Source organism: Zea mays, chromosome 9 (genome assembly GCF_902167145.1).
Source record: "Zea mays cultivar B73 chromosome 9, Zm-B73-REFERENCE-NAM-5.0, whole genome shotgun sequence".
NCBI lineage: Eukaryota > Viridiplantae > Streptophyta > Magnoliopsida > Poales > Poaceae > Zea > Zea mays.
In genome coordinates this window covers 101,546,634-101,564,565 of record NC_050104.1, presented here as the reverse complement: position 1 = coordinate 101,564,565, position 17,932 = coordinate 101,546,634, and the positions used below count along the sequence as shown (strand labels likewise).

Below are 17,932 nucleotides of genomic sequence, written 5' to 3'. Positions count from 1 at the left end.
AACTCTATTGAACACATCTTTGCAAAGGCCTCTAAAAAGGGTGTTTTTGGCCTTCGCATTCCATTTCTCATAATTGAACTCATCACCTACAAGATTTGTGGGATCTCTAGGTTGGGGAAACCCTTGTGTGGCGGCTTTATAGACACCAATGTCTATAGCCTCTAAGTATGCTTCCATACGAATTTTCCAATAAGGAAAATCGTCACCATCAAAAACGGGAGGAGGTCCATCCCCACCGGACATCGTAACTCTAGCGGTTAAGCTAATCTATGAGCAACAAGGCTTTGATACCAATTGAAAGGATCACGATGCCCAAGAGGGGGGGTGAATTGGGCTTTTCTAAAAATCAACACTAATTAAAACCTAAGCAAGAGCTAAACAAGAGCCCAACTTCACCCCAACAACTAGCACTAAGAAAATAATACTAGAAATGTAACAAGGCTAAAACAATGCTTCAAATACTTGCTAAACAAATACACAAAGTAAATAGCTTGAATTAAGTGCGGAATGTAAAGCAAAGTTTAGAAGACTCCTCCAATTTTTCCCGAGGTATCGAAGAGTCGGCACTCTCCACTAGTCCTCGTTGGAGCACCCGCGCAAGGGTATCGCTCCCCCTTGGTCCTCGCAAGAACCAAGTGCTCACTACGAGATGATCCTTTGCCACTCCGGCGCGGTGGATCCCTCGAGACCGCTTACAAACTTGAGTCGGGTCACCAACAAGATCTTCACGGTGATCACCGAGCTCCCAACGCCACCAAGCCGTCTAGGTGATGCCGATCACCAAGAGTAACAAGCCATAGACTTTTGCTTGACCAAGAGAAGCCTAATGCAAGTGGTGTGTGCTCTAGGTGGCTCTCACTAGCGCTAATGAGGAACAAGCGCGGATTATGATTCTCTAATCTCCTCACTAGGCTTTTGGTGCTTGCAATACTCTACCAAGGTGCTGGAATAAATGTGGAGTGCAAGACATTGAATATGGTGGGTGGAAGGGGTATAAATAGCCCTCACCCACCAACTAGCCGTTACAGGAAACTTGCTGCGCGATGGCGCACCGGACAGTCCGGTGCGCCACCGGTGCGCCAACGGTGCGCCACCGGTGCGCCAACGGTCACTTCCAACGGCTAGTTCTGACACAGAGCCGTTGGACTCATGGCGCACCGGACAGTGAACAGTCCACTGTCCGGTGCACACCGGACAGTCCGGTGCGATGTCCGGTGTGCCACTAAAATTCATCTCCGAAGGCAGCGCTCTCGGGTTTCTGCGACTGGGAAGGCTCTGCTGTGAACCAGCCTGGTCCCACCTGGCAGAGGGTGCACCGGACAGTCCGGTGCACACCGGACAGTCCGGTGCCCCAAAGCCAGAAACCCTAAGTCTTGTTTTTCAGCTGATTTTCAAATCGGTTTTCGCTCTAACTTGTATGTGAGTTCTAGAGTGACACCTAGCACTGTGTATGAGTGTGATTGTGCACCAACACTACACTAGAACTCTCTTGGTCAAACTACTCATCGACAACCCCTCTTTATAGTACGGCTAAAAGAGAATAAAAGACCTAACTAAATCGCGAGTGTCCACATCTCCTTGACACTCGGACTCCGTAGACCTTCACCTTTTGTTCCGTCGTTTTAGCCGTCGCTTCGAGTTCTTATCTCCGGGATTGCTTTCACATTGTAGTGCTTTTACCTGTCATGTGACCTAACTTACCATTTGTCTCTGCAAAACACACGTTAGTCACATATAATATTACGTTGTCATTAATCACTAAAACCAACCAGGGGCCTAGATGCTTTCAGGGGACGCAGAGGTAGCGGCGACGTGGGGAGGAAGAGGGTGGGGGCGAAGACGCGGAGCAGGCATCATGGGATTTTGCCGGCGGGGATCACAGGACCACAACGAGGAGAGGCTCGACGAAGGAGAAGACCTCCGGCTCCGCGGGGTGACACACCCGTGTAGGGAGTGGAGTGGGTTGGGAACGACAGATGTCTCGGCGGGGGTGGGGTTGGCGTGGCGGTCGCGGCACCGGAGCTGAGGGGGAACGAAGGCGAGGGGGCATCGTACGGGGGCTGGGGCGGGGGCATGGTGAACCAAATGTGAACGCCCTCCTTACCTCCTTATAGAGTAGTAGAGATTTGTTTCATGTAAGAAGCAACACAATACTATACATGAATCATATTTATGAGTGATAAAATGTTAAAAAACAGTGCATCATGTGGGGTTCGAACTCATGCCCTAATGGAAGAAGAGCGAGAGACACTAGGTAAAGTTGTTTAACCAGTAGAACGTTATGCTCATATGTTTTTAATATTGAATATAAATTATATATATGTATATACGTTTTTTGTAAAATAAAAAATATAATCGTGTCGGGCTGGACCAGCGCCACGGGTCGAGGCTACAGCCCAAGCACGACACGACGTTCTTGGCTCTTGCAAGCATTAGGTCCTTTCTAAGACCACATTGACACAACGGACTCCATGGTGTTTGAGGTTGCTGGATTGGATGGAGCAACAATGATTTATCAAACTAACAATAAAATAAAATGTTATTTGTTGGTTTTAAATATTAGTAATTGCTACGAAGTAGCATAATTTATATGGAGTGCATCCAGTTTTTATTGATGCCTGACTTTAGCAATCACTCAATATTTTGATCTATCTTTTTTTATAAGTTTGAGTTCATGTGACTTATTTTAGAAACTTGAGCTCACAAACTTTCTCTTATTTGGTCTCTGTATGGTGGAATTATGTCATTTTATAATCTCTGTTCGTTCAGTCAGCTGTTGTGAACTCTCTTCTAACCGCTCACTTTATTGACCGTGTTGTAACAAGACATATTTGATGGAGTAAATAATAACATCAGTTAGCTAAATCAAAAAAATATTATACGGAGAGCGAAGACAATCAATAGAAAATATTGATTTTTTTGGTGAATAGTTTACATGAGTATTGTTGTAAGACGTCGTAATACACGGGCAACTGACTAGTCTGTGTAGATCCAACTCTTTGGTGGTTGAAATAATTGAAAGTATCGATAATGTTGATCTATGCAGCTCTAAAGTTCTGATGAACCGATCGATAAAGGCCGGTTGGTATGGTCCACGAAAAAGAGTTGGCCTACCCGGGCCACGTTGTCCTCCACAATTCACAGGCCCACACGCCCGCCCCCACTCGTGGGCCACGAGTCGTGGCCGTCCCGGGCGGCGCCTGCTGCACATCCTGGCCTAACCCAAGCGTCAGATCGCATCGTGCTTTCTGCTTTTCCGATCAGGCCGCAACGACACGTCATTGCCGCGAGAGAATTCGGAGTCGAAAGTGTATAAAATCCAGGCCGCCACAGACCCTGAGATTCCCCTCCGCAACAAAAGCCGGCGCGTCATTGCCGCGAGAGAATTCGCAGCCGAATCGGCAAAATCCAGGCCGCCACAGATCCCCCACCCCCTCCCACCCGAGCTCCAACCCCCACCCTTCTCGCAGGCCGCAGCCGGCAGACCCGATCACGCACGGTCGCACGCTGCTCGTTGCCGGCTGCGCAAGGCTAAGCAAAGCAGCAGCTGCCGCGCGCCGCCCACTCCCTACGCAACACACGATTTGCCCCGCGCCGTCCCCCCCCCCCCCCTGTAACCCTAGAGCCCGCCGAATTGCAATCGCAATTCACCCAGTTCGAGCCGATCCGCGAGGCGCTTCGTCGGGCGGCAATTGCCATGGACCCGCACCCGCACCCGCACTTCGACCACCCGCACCACCGCCGCGCCGCGCACCCGGGCCACCACTACCTTGATCAGCACTCCGGCCACCACCACTTAGCCGGCGGCGGCGCTGCCCCTGCGCGCTTCAGGTATGACTACGAGTATGACTCCCGCCCGATCCAGTACTCCACTCCTGACCACCACCACCACCACCCCCTCCCGCGCGTGCACCAGCAGCCCCCGCCGCCCCAGCCGCTGCCCCCGCCGCCACCTCCCCTGCCGCACCATCGCCAAGACGTCACCCACTATGCCGCCCTACCGCTCCGCCCCCCGCCGGAAACCTACTCCCCACCGCCGTACCACAACTCCCCTCCTCCTCATCAGTCATACCGCCAGCATCGCCACAGCGGCGATGACTTTCGCGCCGCCGATGAGATCCGCCACATCCCTAGCCACCACCCCCACCATCACCAGCAGCAGCAGCCGCACTACAATCACTACCAGCAGCAGTCTCACTACCATCACCACCACCAGCAGCCGCAGCACCTTCACCAGCAGCCACAACTCTCGTGGGAGGAGGCTGAGGAGGAGCGCCGCTACACTGCCCAGCAGCACCAGGTGTCGCTGTCGCCACCCGGTACACGGAAGAGGTACCGCAGCGCCATGCATGACTCAGTTGACCTGGAGAGCACATCCAGCTCTGGCCCACCACCCCTCCGCAAGAGGCAACAGCCGCACCCTAGCTATTCTCCCCCTCCAGATGATAGTTTTGTAGATAGGGCAACTAGTTATTCTTGTTACGGCCATGGGGGCTTTGTGACACACAGCGACAGTAAAGGAAACAGTAAGATGCCGATGTCCATGTCGACTATGCTGCCTGGCTCGCCTAGGCGAGCCCCACAGAAGGTGGTTCCTATGAGATTGTCTGTGTGGCATCGGATTGAGGAGAATCCATCAGTGCATACGTCGCCTTCTCCAAGCAAGGTGCCAAAGGAGGTGCACATTTCGCCGAGCAAGACCAAAAACTCTGGGTCTGCTTCAAAGGAATTGGCAAGCGTAATTTCTTCGGATTGCAAGGCAAAGAGTTCTGATTGTAAGGGTAGTGATGATAGTGCAGGAATGAAGAAGAACGCAGCAAAGAAAACTGAGAAGGTGCTGTCGTCGGTTCTTGTGAAGCCTTCACCAGAAGACAAGGAAAGAGAAAGAGCTGTTAATAAGGTTAGTAAGAAGCCTAACAAGGTTGGCAATAATATACCAGGTTTCACGAGTGCAGGTGTGAGATTGGCAGCCTTTCCTGGGCCTGGTGTGAAAAAAGTGAAAAAGATTGTCATCAAGAAGATTGTTAGGAAGATTGGTGCCAAAGATAAACAAACTAGTAGTTCAACCGTCCCAGAAAAGGACATCATTGATGCTAATGTAAATGCCTCTGAAAAAGAAGAAGCTAATGCAAATGCTTCTGAGAAAGAAGAAGGTGAGATCACAACATCATCTTTTGAGAAGGATGCTATTTCTGCACACAATTTGGTCAGTACTAGTGATACAGCTGGAGTTGTTAACAGTGTGGAGGTCCAGAAGGAACAAAATAGTGATTTGGTAAATCTGAGGAAGAGCAATGCTGCTTCAACCATTGCATCTACGGATACTCTTGGTACAGCAAGTGCCGGCCGGAGAAAGCATCCTGGAAAAGATTATAAGAGCTTTGTGAGTTCCATTGATTGCAATGCATCTTCAGCCATTGAATCTACTAAAACATTTAATACAAGTGGTGTTGAACATCCTGGAAAAGAAGATGATAGGGTTGTCATCAATTCAAGTTTTAAAAATGCTACCCTTCATTGTGAGAACAATAATTCTCAACATGAAGATGGTGAAATTCTGGCTGTTTCAGGTCTTGTGAATGTTAGAAGCAATTTCCCAAGGATTCTTGATGCAGTGGAACCACATGATTGTGAAGTGGAGAACATGGAAGGCAACGGCGTTTCTGAGGTCCTGAGTGGAAATGGTGCTGTTTACGAGAATGGAGCTAAGGATTGTGCAACAGAAGTTTGTGGAAGTAAGAATGACAGGAGGGAAGAAGGCCTTTTCCTTCTAAATGATCCCATTATAAGTCCTAGTACAGATGAAGTTAACATGACTCATAGCAAGGATAACCATGAAAAGGAGGGTATGATTCTGATCGGTGCAAGTGAAGTGTGTGCTGCTTCTGTAGGCCAACCTGAGGAAAATTCCAAGATAGCAGAAGCTGCTGTTTCTCATGTTGCACGTAAGGAAGAAGGCAATCTGCTGAACAATCCAAGAGAGACGGATGTGGCACCTTTTGGATCTTGGGGAACCCTTAATACCACAGAAATAAGTGTTAATGAGATTACCCAGGAGAAAGAGTGGAGAATACCAATTGAACCAAATGAAGCACACCATGTGAAAGCTTTGAGTACATTAGAAATTAGTATTGGTGAGAATATCCAGAAGGAGAGCCAAATGCCCATGGATCCAAGTGCTTTTCAAATAATAGAATGTGCCGAAGCTCCTAATACAGGAGTTGTTAGTAGTAAGTTTGCTCTGAATGTAGCATGCGATAGTCCCATGGATTTAAATTTGACAAATGTTGGGACTTCAGATAACATCCTGTACACTTCAGAGTTTGCTGTACCAGGTCGAACCGAGGATAGAAGCATGCAAGTTGATTTTCATGATGCGAAAGCTGCTTTACATAAGCCAAATCTTCCCCTGGAAGTAGTGGATACAGATACCCATGATCTGCAGTCATCCAGAAATACTGAGAGCACAATTCTGCCATCATTCGGTGATGATCCTATGAAGGATTCCTCTGGTGCTCTGAATAATGGTCTAGGGAGGAGCACTTCATCTCAAGTAACCGAACTGACACATCTTCATAGATCCCACCCGCCTGCTGACTACAATCCATTCTCCTTGCATTCCCATGATTCACCATCTGTATCTGGTAACAGTGAGCATTCTGTTCCGACAGCTTTGACACTTGGTAATAATATCTATTTCAGTAGTGCAGAGAGTGAGGGACAGCCTGAGGAAAACCATAACCTATTGGATGTAAACTTAGGATTTGATGTGACAACGACAGAATTTGGTAATGTTGTCAAAAGAAAAGGTGAATCTGGCAATGACTTAATGAATGCAGGCAGTCAGAATTGGTTGACTTTACCACTTACTGTCAGCTGCTTGGATAATGCTTCTGCTGTTAGTAATGGGAGGATAGGTTTAGAGCAGATTGTGGATGAAGGTGTCCCTGTTATCTGTCAGGATCATGATATTATGCTGGATATTGACCAGCGGGGCAGTATTGATGTTTTGTCTGGCCAGGATCACAACCTCAAACTATGTGGTATCAGTATTCCTCAAGCAGTCCTTTTGGCAACAGAAGAGAGAAATAAGGATGTTGATGATGAGATCGTTCGCCCAGGTTCTTCTATTAATTCTGTAAATGTTTTAGATAAATATAGTTATTGCACAGTGGGTAAACCTATAGATAATCTTAGTAGACCCATTCTCTTATCTTCACAATCTGCTGATGTACCAGGTCGAGACTTAGCTTCTCAGATATCTGTTGATTCTGATCACACTTACCATGGAAGTACTGAGGATCCTGTGGGCATGTCAAGTACAACACCTGATTCGGTATCCTCCTGGATTGAAGCCATTGTACCAGAAGCTAACAAGGAACACCAATCATGCAAATCTTCTCTACTTCCTATCTGTTCTTCAGAAAAGGTATCAGCACCAAAGGAGGATAGCAAGAAGGCGTTGTCAGATTCAGTAGTCAACTCTGTAGTAAAATCTCCTCCTCGAATTAATATTGCAAGCTCCACAGTATTGAAGGTACCTACTAAACAGGTAGCTTTGCCTGGTTCATTGCTAGAGCCCCCTCGCTTAAACCAGAATGCAAGGAACAGGACATGGCGTCGTGACAATGCATCATCTTCTAATTCGTCATTGCATGTTTCACAGACTTCAGGATTACCCCCTAAACTGCCATTAAAAAAGAACAGCAAAAGTCAAAACTCTTATATCCGCAAGGGTAATGCCCTAATTAGAAATCCAGCCAATGGAAATCATCTTCATTCTTCTTCTAGTCTAGATTCTCAAAATAAGTTGAGTAAGCCTGTTATGAGGAGAAGCATGAACTTTGTCAGGAATGTCGATTCAAAAGACGCAGCACATTCTCATATTTCAGTTGAAAGACCCAAGACCCCACCTTTGCCACTTCATACCAAATCCATCAGTTGTGCTGTGAATGTTTTGGAGCCATTGTCTCAAAATTTGCAGCAACAGGTCCTTGAAACTGAAAAGGAAGATTCCAGTGGGCAGGTTAACTCAGGTGCTGACAATCTAAGCATTATTAGTTTGCACAAGTCTGAAGCCCTTGATGCTGGTAAAGCAATTTATGTTAGGCCAAAGTTAAATCAACTAGTTGCACAGGGGCGGCATCTTGGTGAGTCGAGTAACATTTCCTTGGATAAAGTGACGTTGCTGCAGCCTTCCGCAACATCTGATCTCTATTTCAAGAAAAGGAAAAATCAGATTATTTTGGGTCCCTCTACTTCTGATGCCCCGAGTTCAAAAGATACATTTCAGGCTGAAAATATAAAGTCAGGTGAGAGTAAAGTTCTAATGTCTTCATCTTCCAACAACAATATCACTGTGGCAAAGGACAGGCTGCACAAAGGTAAATGCTATATAAAATACATGTTTGGCTGTTCCTTGTACCTTTAACTAAATTGTTATTTAATTAACATTTCAGCGTTCTCAAGTATGCTATAACTTGTTTGGAAATTACATATAATGTATTTCACATCTATGAATCCAGTAGTTTTACATTAGCTAAATTGAAAAATTGAGAACAATAATTAAATATGAATGATATTATTGCCAAACTATGCACACCTGGTTATAGCCTTATAGATGACCTTTCCTTTTGGTATCCTACTCTTTCACCTTCTGCAGCTCGAGACATGAACACCTTTCTCCTGTTTTTTTCCCTATAGTTACCTTGATGATTTCACATTGTTTTTTCCTACAAGATTTGGTCATCACTTGTCTTCAACCTTTGTGTAGACAGCATCTTTGTTCTAAACTACGTTACTGCCAGCCTTTTCTTTCATTTCCCTCTTGACCTTTGCTTTCTGAGGGCATGTACTTGGATAATAAAGCAATGCTAATTTATTTTGAAATATTATTTGTGTAAAATTTCTAAATGCAGCTCTTCAGACAACAAATACTGTCAGAAGTTTCTCTCATGTATGGACACTTAATGGACAAAATCCTCGAAAGAAATCTTATGTGGGAGCTAGTCATATGAAGGTCTTACCTCGTATACTTCCATGGAAAAGAAAAATATTCTGCCAGAACTTTAGAGGCAGTTATTCTTCGTTGTTGAATACAAGCTCTATAGGAATAATGAGGTAACCAATACGAGAATTGCCTTAACTTCCCATATTCTGTATTGTTTTATTCCATTCAACTTGTTAATAGCAAGTCATGATCCTCTATCATTTATCAGAAAATTATTGCAAACAAGGAAGAGAAGTACTATTTACACTGTCTCTACTGATGGATTCTCTCTTCGGAAATCTGGAGTGTTAAGTATAGGCGGGTCAAGTTTGAAATGGTCAAGGTCCCTCGAGAAACATTCTCGAAAGGTTAATGAGGTATTGAATTCAAAGATGCATAATCTTTCCGATCACTCATATTGAGTAATCCATGTTAATTTAGTTTATTGTTCTAATCACCACTGCATTATATTCAGGTGCTGAATTCAATGGAAACATGTGAGGATAGATTTAAATATAACTGGAATTTTCTTTTAGCTCTTGAAGCTTCTAAACTGAAGTTTGTTGGTTGATCTCAAATATAAATATTATTCTTAATGAATCCTTGTTTTGAGAGTTAACATTTATTAAAACTGTTAGTAGGGTCATGAGAACATATACTAGACTATCTTGTTTCCTAGTTTCATTTGTTACTGTTATTTCAGAATTAGTAACTTGCATAGTATTAGTTGCTATGTTTTTCAACACCAAGAACATTATTTTGTTTACTTTACAAAACTGCTACCTTGTGCTAGTTTTCCTTGATCAAACATGAGCAAATCTGAAATCTTGATTGCAGGAAGCTACACAGGCAGTTGCTGAAGTTGAAAGAAAGAAAAGAGAAAAGAGAAAACGGCAGTCTCTCCGTAGCAAGGGAAGGAATGGTAATGCATTATCTTTCGACGGTCATAAAGTGAAATATCATATGCATGAGATATGTAACTGTGTAATTCCATGCATTGCAGTTGTTCCATTTTTCATATGAATTTCAATTTATCCAAGAGATGGAAGGGCAGAGCTTTTTTTTTTTGGTTTTTTCATCTGTTCTTTTCATCAAAGAGTTGAACAATGAAGATAGATGGCAAGTGCCTGATCGATTTGATCAGGTCGTGTAGGAACAAGGTTCAAATTGTTCGTTTGTTAGTTTCATGCTTCTTTACTTTAAAATTTAATGAGTTACTGATGCACCAGATTGAAATTCAATTTGTGCCAAGTCTAACTCTAACATGTGAGACATGTACTGTTTGTATACCAGTTTAAGATTCATAATTGAATAATTAGTAATTTTTCATGATCATGTACATTTCCATGTTGGAACACTTTGGTTTGAACTACCTTTCTTAGAGCTATCAGTACCTAGTCTCCTAATTATCGTATCCATAGTTATCATGTCACCATGGCGAGGCCAGGCACCAGCTGGGTGCCTGGACGCCTAGGCGCCAATTAGGCGATGATCAGTAGTTAGTAATCAGTAGCAATTTAGAGATTAAGAGTACAGTTCATACTTCATAGCAAACAAATATAGATGACAAGTCCACATTGATCATATCAACCAAACAAATTAAAAGTTCAAAATGACATAATCAAACAAATAAACTCAATTAATGAATTAATTAAACATGATGAGGTATAGAGTGGTAGACCATCTCCTAATTGATATCTAAGTTTATATCATTTAGGCCACCCTATTCTGATCACTTGGAGAACCATCATGTTGAGTAGGCGGTGGTTGGCCATAGTCATCCTTGAATGGATCATATTATAGACAACATCGTCTGGTATACTAGGCTACTAGCTGCACTATCCTCCATGTTGAAGTTGTTGGACAGAGGGGAGGGGCTGGCCTCTGGCGGCTCCGCGGCTGGATGGGGAGTGGATGACTGGAGGCGCTGTTTGATGGAAGGGGAATTAGGGATAAGATATGGGTTAGATGGGCTGGGGCAACGCGGCGAAGTCACGGTGTCGCCTGGGCGGACGCTTAGGCGACACGGCAGACCTGCCCAAGTGCCTAGGCGGCGACTAGGCGACACCATGATAAGCATGATCATATCTGATGTTTCCATTTCTCACTAGATTTGTGTAGTTTTGACTTGTGGTTCATGATTCCCATTTCGTTTTTCAGATCGGTACTCTGCATCAGTTGCTGCCAATCAATTAACAAACAGAAGCAGAGCATCTTCAGATTCAAGGGTGTCATCAACTTGCAATGAGTATGTTTTGCACCATGTTGCATTGTAGCTTGTGTTAAGAATAACAGACAGAATCATGACATCTCTCTCTCTTATTGTCTTTCTGTAAGCAGATATGTGCGTGTTAACAAAGGTAACCAACTGGTCAGAAATCCGAAGAAAGTAATCCGCATGCTAGCAAGTGAGAAAGTTCGATGGAGTTTGCACACTGTTAGAACACGATTGGCAAAGAAGAGGCAATATTGTCAATTCTTCACCCGCTTCGGCGAGTGTAAAAAATCTGGTGGCAAGTGTCCCTACATTCATGACCGAGCTAAAGTGGTTATTTGTACTAAATTTCTTAAAGGCTTGTGTTCTAGTACTAGCTGCAAACTAACTCACAAGGTAAGATTTCTTCCTTATTCTACTGGTGATCATGGCTTTGTTTTCTCCCATCATGAGTACCTGTCCTGCAGGTCCTGCCAGAAAGAATGCCAGATTGTTCTTACTTTCTGCAAGGTGACTCATTTGTAGTGTCATTGCTACCGTCACTTACTATCCTTTGTAATTTACTGCCTGCTTACATAGTTACATGTATGTTTTGGCATCACTATTAGGGCTATGTACCAACACAGCCTGTCCCTATAGGCATGTGAAAGTGAACTCGAATGCTCCTGTCTGTGAAGATTTTTTAAAGGGATATTGTGCTGATGGTGATGAGGTATTTATGATATCACTAGAATTATATAGATGTTTACTTTTTTTCTGCACCTTGCATCGAAGAGTAGGTAGGCACATGAATTCTTATGGAGATGGCATGAAGCTTGCTTCCATTGGGTTTTTAGCGAACAATATTTTATATCAGAATTAATATATTTAGGTTGGAGTCCTTTATTTGTATATTTGTTCCAACACGAAATGTTCTATGGGACACGTAGTGTCAACATATCCACACCTTCTAGTTCCTTATATTTTTGGATAGTGTTGATTCTTCATCTGAAAAAGCATGCTGTCTCTGCTTTAAAACAATGGTCGTATTATCTTTTAAATTTCTGGGACCTTAGATGAACCTTTACGGTTCTGAATGGATATCACTAATCTTTTCATGGACTTGAAACAATCTCTGTTACGAGCAGTGTCGTAAAAAGCACAGCTATGTATGCCTCGTCTTTGAGGCAACAGGAGAGTGCCCACAAGGATCAAGATGCAAGCTTCATCACCCGAAGAAGAAAAGCAAATCCAAGAGAAGCAAAGTAGACACCGTCCAAAACAACAGTTGGGGTCGGTATTTTGAGACAAACGTTGGCCATGGCAGTGGAGCAAGAATAGTTTATTTGGAGGAAGATGAGAGACAGAAACCAGAGCAAGTCTCTGGTGAGGAGTTTGCTGACTTCATTGAACTTGGTGCCGGTATTGAAGTCCCTGAAGATGCAGACACTTCGGATGACATACAGCTGATGGAACTGGACTTAGGGAATCTCGAGGTGCAGGCTGACAATAATGACGCGATAATCAAGCCACTTCGGATCATGAGAACGGCAAGAGTTTGATGAGTTCTTTGGTTGGATACAGCTGCAGTGTTCCTGGGTCAGGGTGGTATTTTACGCTATGTTTGACGTGGCATATAGGCGCTGACTGGAGTTTCTATTTCTCGAAGACTGGTTCTGACGGGGGCAATCGGTTTTTGCTTGGTTGAAGGTTTGATTTTGTTCATCTTGTACATCTTTTATTAGGAAATATATTAGGACCATATGGCAGTGGTAGAGGCCATGAGGGTTACTGGCTGTTAACCCGTGTTTTTTCAACATTACCCAGAGTTGAATGTAACAAACAGTGCTTTACAATATGAAATGAATGAAGGTTTGCATACAGGAAATGAAGCTTTCATTTTGTGTATATTGCACATTTGCACCGCACATCTTTTGGTTATAAATTCGTTAATTCCTTCCGTAAGATATATTTTTATGATGCAAGCAAAGAAACTTGCTCCCTGTGGTAAAAAAAACAACATAACGTGAGTTTTTGGAAGCCGTCATTCAAAAGCAAAGAAACTTTTAGGTTTCCAACCTGAAAGGTGGTTCTGTGAGGCAGCTTTTGGAAGCCGTCATTCAAAAGTTAACTTTGTAGGGATTTAGGGTGTGTTTGGTTTAGCTTTAAGTTTTGGTTTTTGTCCCCTAAAAGTTAAAAACCAAAAAAGCTAGACCTAGAAAGTAGTTTTTTTAAAAGCTGAATTTCTCGCAGAAAGCATCTATTGACTTGCTTTCTGCATCTATTGACTTGCTTTCTAGGTTAGTGAATTTAATCTTTATTTTGTACTAGAAAGTGGGAACAAAAAAAAACTTGTTTCTCACCACTTCTAACCTGCTCATCACTCTCTAATTCTTAAGAATCACTTCACAACTTATTTGTTAAACAATTTTCGTCAAATAAATTCACCTATACTAGAGAATCAACTCTAGAAGCTAAAGAATCATGGAGTGTAGCTCTACCAAACGAGCTTTTAGTGGTTTCTACCAAATAATTTTTAGTCTTTTAATAGCTTACAACATACAACAGTTTTTTTCAGAACACGCGACCACAATAACTTTTTTCCCAGTCCAACCAAACAGACGCTTAGATTGTTTTAAGCTCATGTAGTTCAAAACGAGCGGAGATCCATGGATACAATAGATCCGCATTGGACTACAATATGAGAACAACAACAAAACTGGTGATATACTCTTCAGGTCAGGAGGATTTGCGGGCTCGCTCATGCCGTTTTTGGCACTGGGGCAGCTTCTGTTTGAGACAATGTTACAGACCGCAATGGCGGTTTTGGCACTGGGGCAGCTTCTGTCTGAGACAATGTTACAGACCGTAGTAGCTCCAGTGAGCTGGATAGCCCAAGGAAATGCGAAAGGATCGTGTTGGCTGAAGCCTGTAGATGATAGGAATAAAATGGCAAGAAAACGATGAGCGTTCTTGTATCAGTAATAAAGTATCGGGACTGCAACAAATGCCAAACAAACATAGCAATACCAATTGGATTAACATAAATCGAATTTTAAAAACTAATGGAGGCCTAGAGCCTTATTTCTGATGAGAACTAGGCATCTAAACCCATGTTATAATGTTCATGTGAAGATAATCTATGCCTGACTACACAGAACAAACTTCCCCATTCGAAAAAAAGGGCACGAAACACCCACACAAGCTATTCTTTACAGTAAATTAAACACACATGGCAAAAACAGCGGCATACCTGAACAAGGAAGATATCTAAAGCAAGAACGGGACTCTGTCCAGGTGGTATCCCCTGGTAGTAGGGCACTAATGAGGTAGTCAGTGCCTTGCCTACCAAAGCACCTACAGTTGCCTGCAGGCCCAGAACTGCAGCAGCCATTCCAACAACGTTAAGCACGATACTGTTTCTCAGATTATTGACCACATCGGCACGTGGAGGAGCCTGAAAGAGGAGAAAACGATTTTAGTTCTTTTTTTTTTTTGTCTCGGAAGCGTGTCCAGAGCATTTTAGCAAGAGCACCACACAGAAGTAAGATAACAGAATTGTGTAGAAGTTTTCACACGAAGCGGCTGTAAACAGGTGGAAGATGGTGCTAATACCATAGGCTACACAACAGAACCATTTTGTTCCATAGAGAAAAAAAAAGAAAATGATGCTGCAGCCCTACAACTATTCTAAGCGATAGAAGTACCTTAGAAGGATCGTTTGCTGTTCTCTTAAGCCTTTCAGAAAGGCGGATGTAACCAAATGACCGGAAGACGCAGATGAAGGCCACGACGATGCCAACCGCAGTCGCACTGAATGTGAAGGGAGCTGTTACATTCCCTGTAGCGACCGCAGAGAACGACAGGATCCCGGCCGAAACGACCGTACACACCAACTGGGACCAGAACCCCAGGGTGCCCACATTCTTGAAATGCCGTGCTGTTTTCTCTAGCTTTTTGCTAACCTGCAAAAGAAAGGTAATCACTGATTGGCTATATACTTGAGAATCATAGCGTGCTTAGTAAATGTACGTTGGGGGGGACACGAGTGTTGGAATCGTAGCATGCATGCTGGGAGCAGGAGTTCTGGAAGTCCCCAGTAACTATATGATGGAGGAAAATAGCTTACGTGCATGACAATCTAGAAAGACCACCATGTTAAAGTTTACTTAGGAAACTACTCTGTTAAAGTTTGACAATTTAACCAAGTCGCTCTATGCTAACAGTCGAGTGACAGAAGACGGTACCTCCTAGCTAACACGAGTGTTGGACTGTTGGTAGATCCCAGTACCTAGGTGATGGAGAAAAATAGCTGGGGTGCCTAAAAATTTAGAAAGGTAACCGTGTTGAAGTTTATCTAGGAAACACAACTCTCTTGAAGTTGAAGGTCACCATGTCGAAGTTTATTTAGGAAACAACTCTCTTGAAGCTTGACAATTTAACCAAGTTACTATAGGATAAGAGTCAAGTAACACAAGGTAGCACCTCTAGCTAACACATGGATATTGGCAAATGTTACAGTAAGTCAGTAACACAACTTCAGAAATCATGAACAAAAGATATCACAGTTTACATGAGATTTTGGTAGAACTAATAAATGTGGTTTCTGAATATGGTAAAACTAAACGATATCACACCTCTTCTGATAAATGGACTAAGGCAATGTATCAAGGATGACAAATATGGTTAATACTGATCGAATGCTAAGCAGCTAAGGTGTGCCACTTCATTCAATCACACCAGACCACAGAAGGCATTTGGTTGCTTCTGTCTTCCTCCAAAGGAGTAGCAGAATAAGAAACTACCACGGCATTGCTTACATTTTCTTTCCTTGCGCATTCGCTGATGTGCTCTACTAGCTCACTCAAATAGTCAAAATACTGGAGAACCTCGTCGCCCAATTGGCAGAAACAACGAGCACGTGGTTGCAAGAATCTCAATCTCCAGACTCCAGGACGCTTGACTAACACTCTATGGCTGTCCTTACCTGAGCCAGCTTGGCGCGTTCGGCCTCGGCCTCCGCGGAGAGAGGGCTGGGGTCAGGAGGACCGGATGCCGCCGCCCCAGCCTCTGGAGCCGCGGCGGCGAGGTGGCGCGGCAAAGAGATTCGGCCGGCGGAATAGAATGAGGTACCACCGACAGCAGCCCCACGACTGGGAGCGGAGAAGTGGGGCTTCGGCGCCGGCCGCCGCCTCAGCGTCGGGAGGGGCGGCCTTGGTGGCGCCGGGGAGAGGTGGAGCGACCGCATTTTGTGATTTGTGTTGTGTGGCGTTCGGGCGGTTACCGGTCACGCGGGTTTTCCACTCATTCTTTGCTTGGGTAGTGCGGGTTACAAAAAGATTCGACGATTAAGGACATTTTCCATATATATATATATATATATATATATATATATATATATATATATATATATATATATTGTAAGGACTTGTTTGAAAATTTAAATTTTTTTCAGGATTCTTGGGAAGGATTCTTAGATTAAGTAAAAAATTAGCTCATTTTTTACTCAAACCCTGAGAATCTATAAGAGGATTTAAGTTTTTAAACTAGCCATAAGCCCATAACAGTACCTCTCCGTTTAGATGTCAATATTGAAGGACATAAAATTGAATTGAGTTCTATACCGAATCAGTCATAGTATTGAAATAAAATGTAATTTCAATTCTATTGTTTAGATGTCACTGAATTGAAATTTAGAATGGTCTAATTCCACTCAATTTTAAGGGGTGATGCTTTGTATCGAGAGAGAGTTTCTAGTCCAAATCCAGAGAATTGGTCTCTGATTTCGAATCTCAATTCTATGTGCAACCAAATAATAGAATTAAAAAAACTGATTCTAATTTTCAATTTTGTGTTCCAATATCTACGTCTAAACGGGGCTATACAAATTTAGGTCCAAAAAGTTCATAATTTGGAGAGGAAAAGAACACACTGAATCATGTGAAGCTTTTAGCAGTGAAAGAAGAAATTTCAGAATGAAAAAAATGCGACGACCTTGGCTATCAAACTATATATCAGAACTTCACAGAATCTGTTGTTTATAATATGCTTTTCAGAACGGAAATAAGAAATAGTTTCCCCAAGCTAGGATTCTAGGTATTAGAAGTTTTCTACAAATGACTTTACCTATACAGGTACGTGATTAGGAAAACAGTATGTTTCTATAATTCTATATTGTCTCCATTGAACTTGACTATTGATATCTGACCAGCAATGGTTTTTTTTCTTAAACGTATAATCACGTAACATGAAAATAGTATAAATATATATACCTCCTCCGTTTCAAAACAACTGCGCTGTTAGCATTTAAAATCTGAACCACAAAGAGAGCGTATTTAGCTTATGGATCACCTAAAGCTATCATATCTCTTATCCGATCTCATATTTTAAACTTCTCTCTATAAATAGTGTTAAATAATATCATCATCTACAGTTCCGTGTTACCTATTTTTCACACTCCACTGAAGACAGTGTTTCCATACGAAGAGTTTATATCTCCTGTCACATCACGTCCTATTAACTATCGATCATGCTATTGATCATTGTCATCTTTTAACTATCCAACGTGAACCAACGTTTGTAGCCTCTTCTCTTGTACACCTCCAACGGGATTCGATTTATCTCTGATACAGGCAGAGGTTTAATCGGATCGCATTCAAACAAATATTGTTGTACTATATTTGTTTTTATATTTTCTCTTGGATTTGGACCGTATATTGAGTTGTGTCGCAAGATTTGAATGGATATTG

The 17,932-nt window shown here is 43.0% G+C and overlaps 2 protein-coding genes across 3 annotated transcripts; one reads left to right on the top strand and one right to left on the bottom strand.

Moving 5' to 3' along the window:
* The first annotated feature begins 3,340 nt into the window (after positions 1-3,340).
* On the top strand, positions 3,341-13,091 carry LOC103638749 (uncharacterized). Of its 2 annotated transcripts, XM_020543928.2 has the most exons (10): positions 3,345-7,121; positions 7,239-8,384; positions 8,919-9,120; positions 9,219-9,366; positions 9,827-9,911; positions 11,150-11,237; positions 11,330-11,600; positions 11,672-11,714; positions 11,813-11,916; positions 12,332-13,080. In XM_020543928.2, the coding sequence occupies exons 1-10, from the start codon at positions 3,698-3,700 to the stop codon at positions 12,743-12,745; spliced, it is 5,925 nt and encodes a 1,974-aa protein (XP_020399517.1). In that variant the 5' UTR covers positions 3,345-3,697; the 3' UTR covers positions 12,746-13,080. The 2 variants fall into 2 exon arrangements, with proteins under 2 accessions (XP_020399516.1, XP_020399517.1); XM_020543927.2 differs by having other exon boundaries at positions 3,341-8,384; positions 12,332-13,091.
* Positions 13,092-13,700: 609 nt separating this feature from the next.
* LOC100273175 (uncharacterized) lies at positions 13,701-16,444 on the bottom strand. Its single transcript, NM_001147620.1, has 4 exons — positions 16,171-16,444; positions 14,891-15,148; positions 14,437-14,640; positions 13,701-14,112 (listed from the first exon to the last, which is right to left on the bottom strand). Exons 1-4 carry the CDS (start codon positions 16,429-16,431, stop codon positions 13,945-13,947), a joined length of 891 nt encoding a protein of 296 aa, NP_001141092.1. The 5' UTR covers positions 16,432-16,444; the 3' UTR covers positions 13,701-13,944.
* Between the last annotated feature and the right edge of the window lie 1,488 nt (positions 16,445-17,932).

Bases quoted from the DNA above. Each gene is read 5' to 3' on its own strand.
- LOC103638749 (XM_020543927.2), top strand. From the start codon at position 3,698: ATGGACCCGCACCCGCACCCGCACTTCGACCACCCGCACCACCGCCGC. The intron at 8,385-8,918 runs GTAAATGCTATA...TTCTAAATGCAG, and splicing joins AAAGGACAGGCTGCACAAAG to CTCTTCAGACAACAAATACT. The intron at 11,238-11,329 runs GTATGTTTTGCA...TTCTGTAAGCAG, and splicing joins GTGTCATCAACTTGCAATGA to ATATGTGCGTGTTAACAAAG.
- LOC100273175 (NM_001147620.1), bottom strand. From the start codon at position 16,431: ATGCGGTCGCTCCACCTCTCCCCGGCGCCACCAAGGCCGCCCCTCCCG. The intron at 14,641-14,890 runs GTACTTCTATCG...CTCCTCTTTCAG, and splicing joins CAGCAAACGATCCTTCTAAG to GCTCCTCCACGTGCCGATGT. The intron at 14,113-14,436 runs GTATGCCGCTGT...TATCATCTACAG, and splicing joins TAGATATCTTCCTTGTTCAG to GCTTCAGCCAACACGATCCT.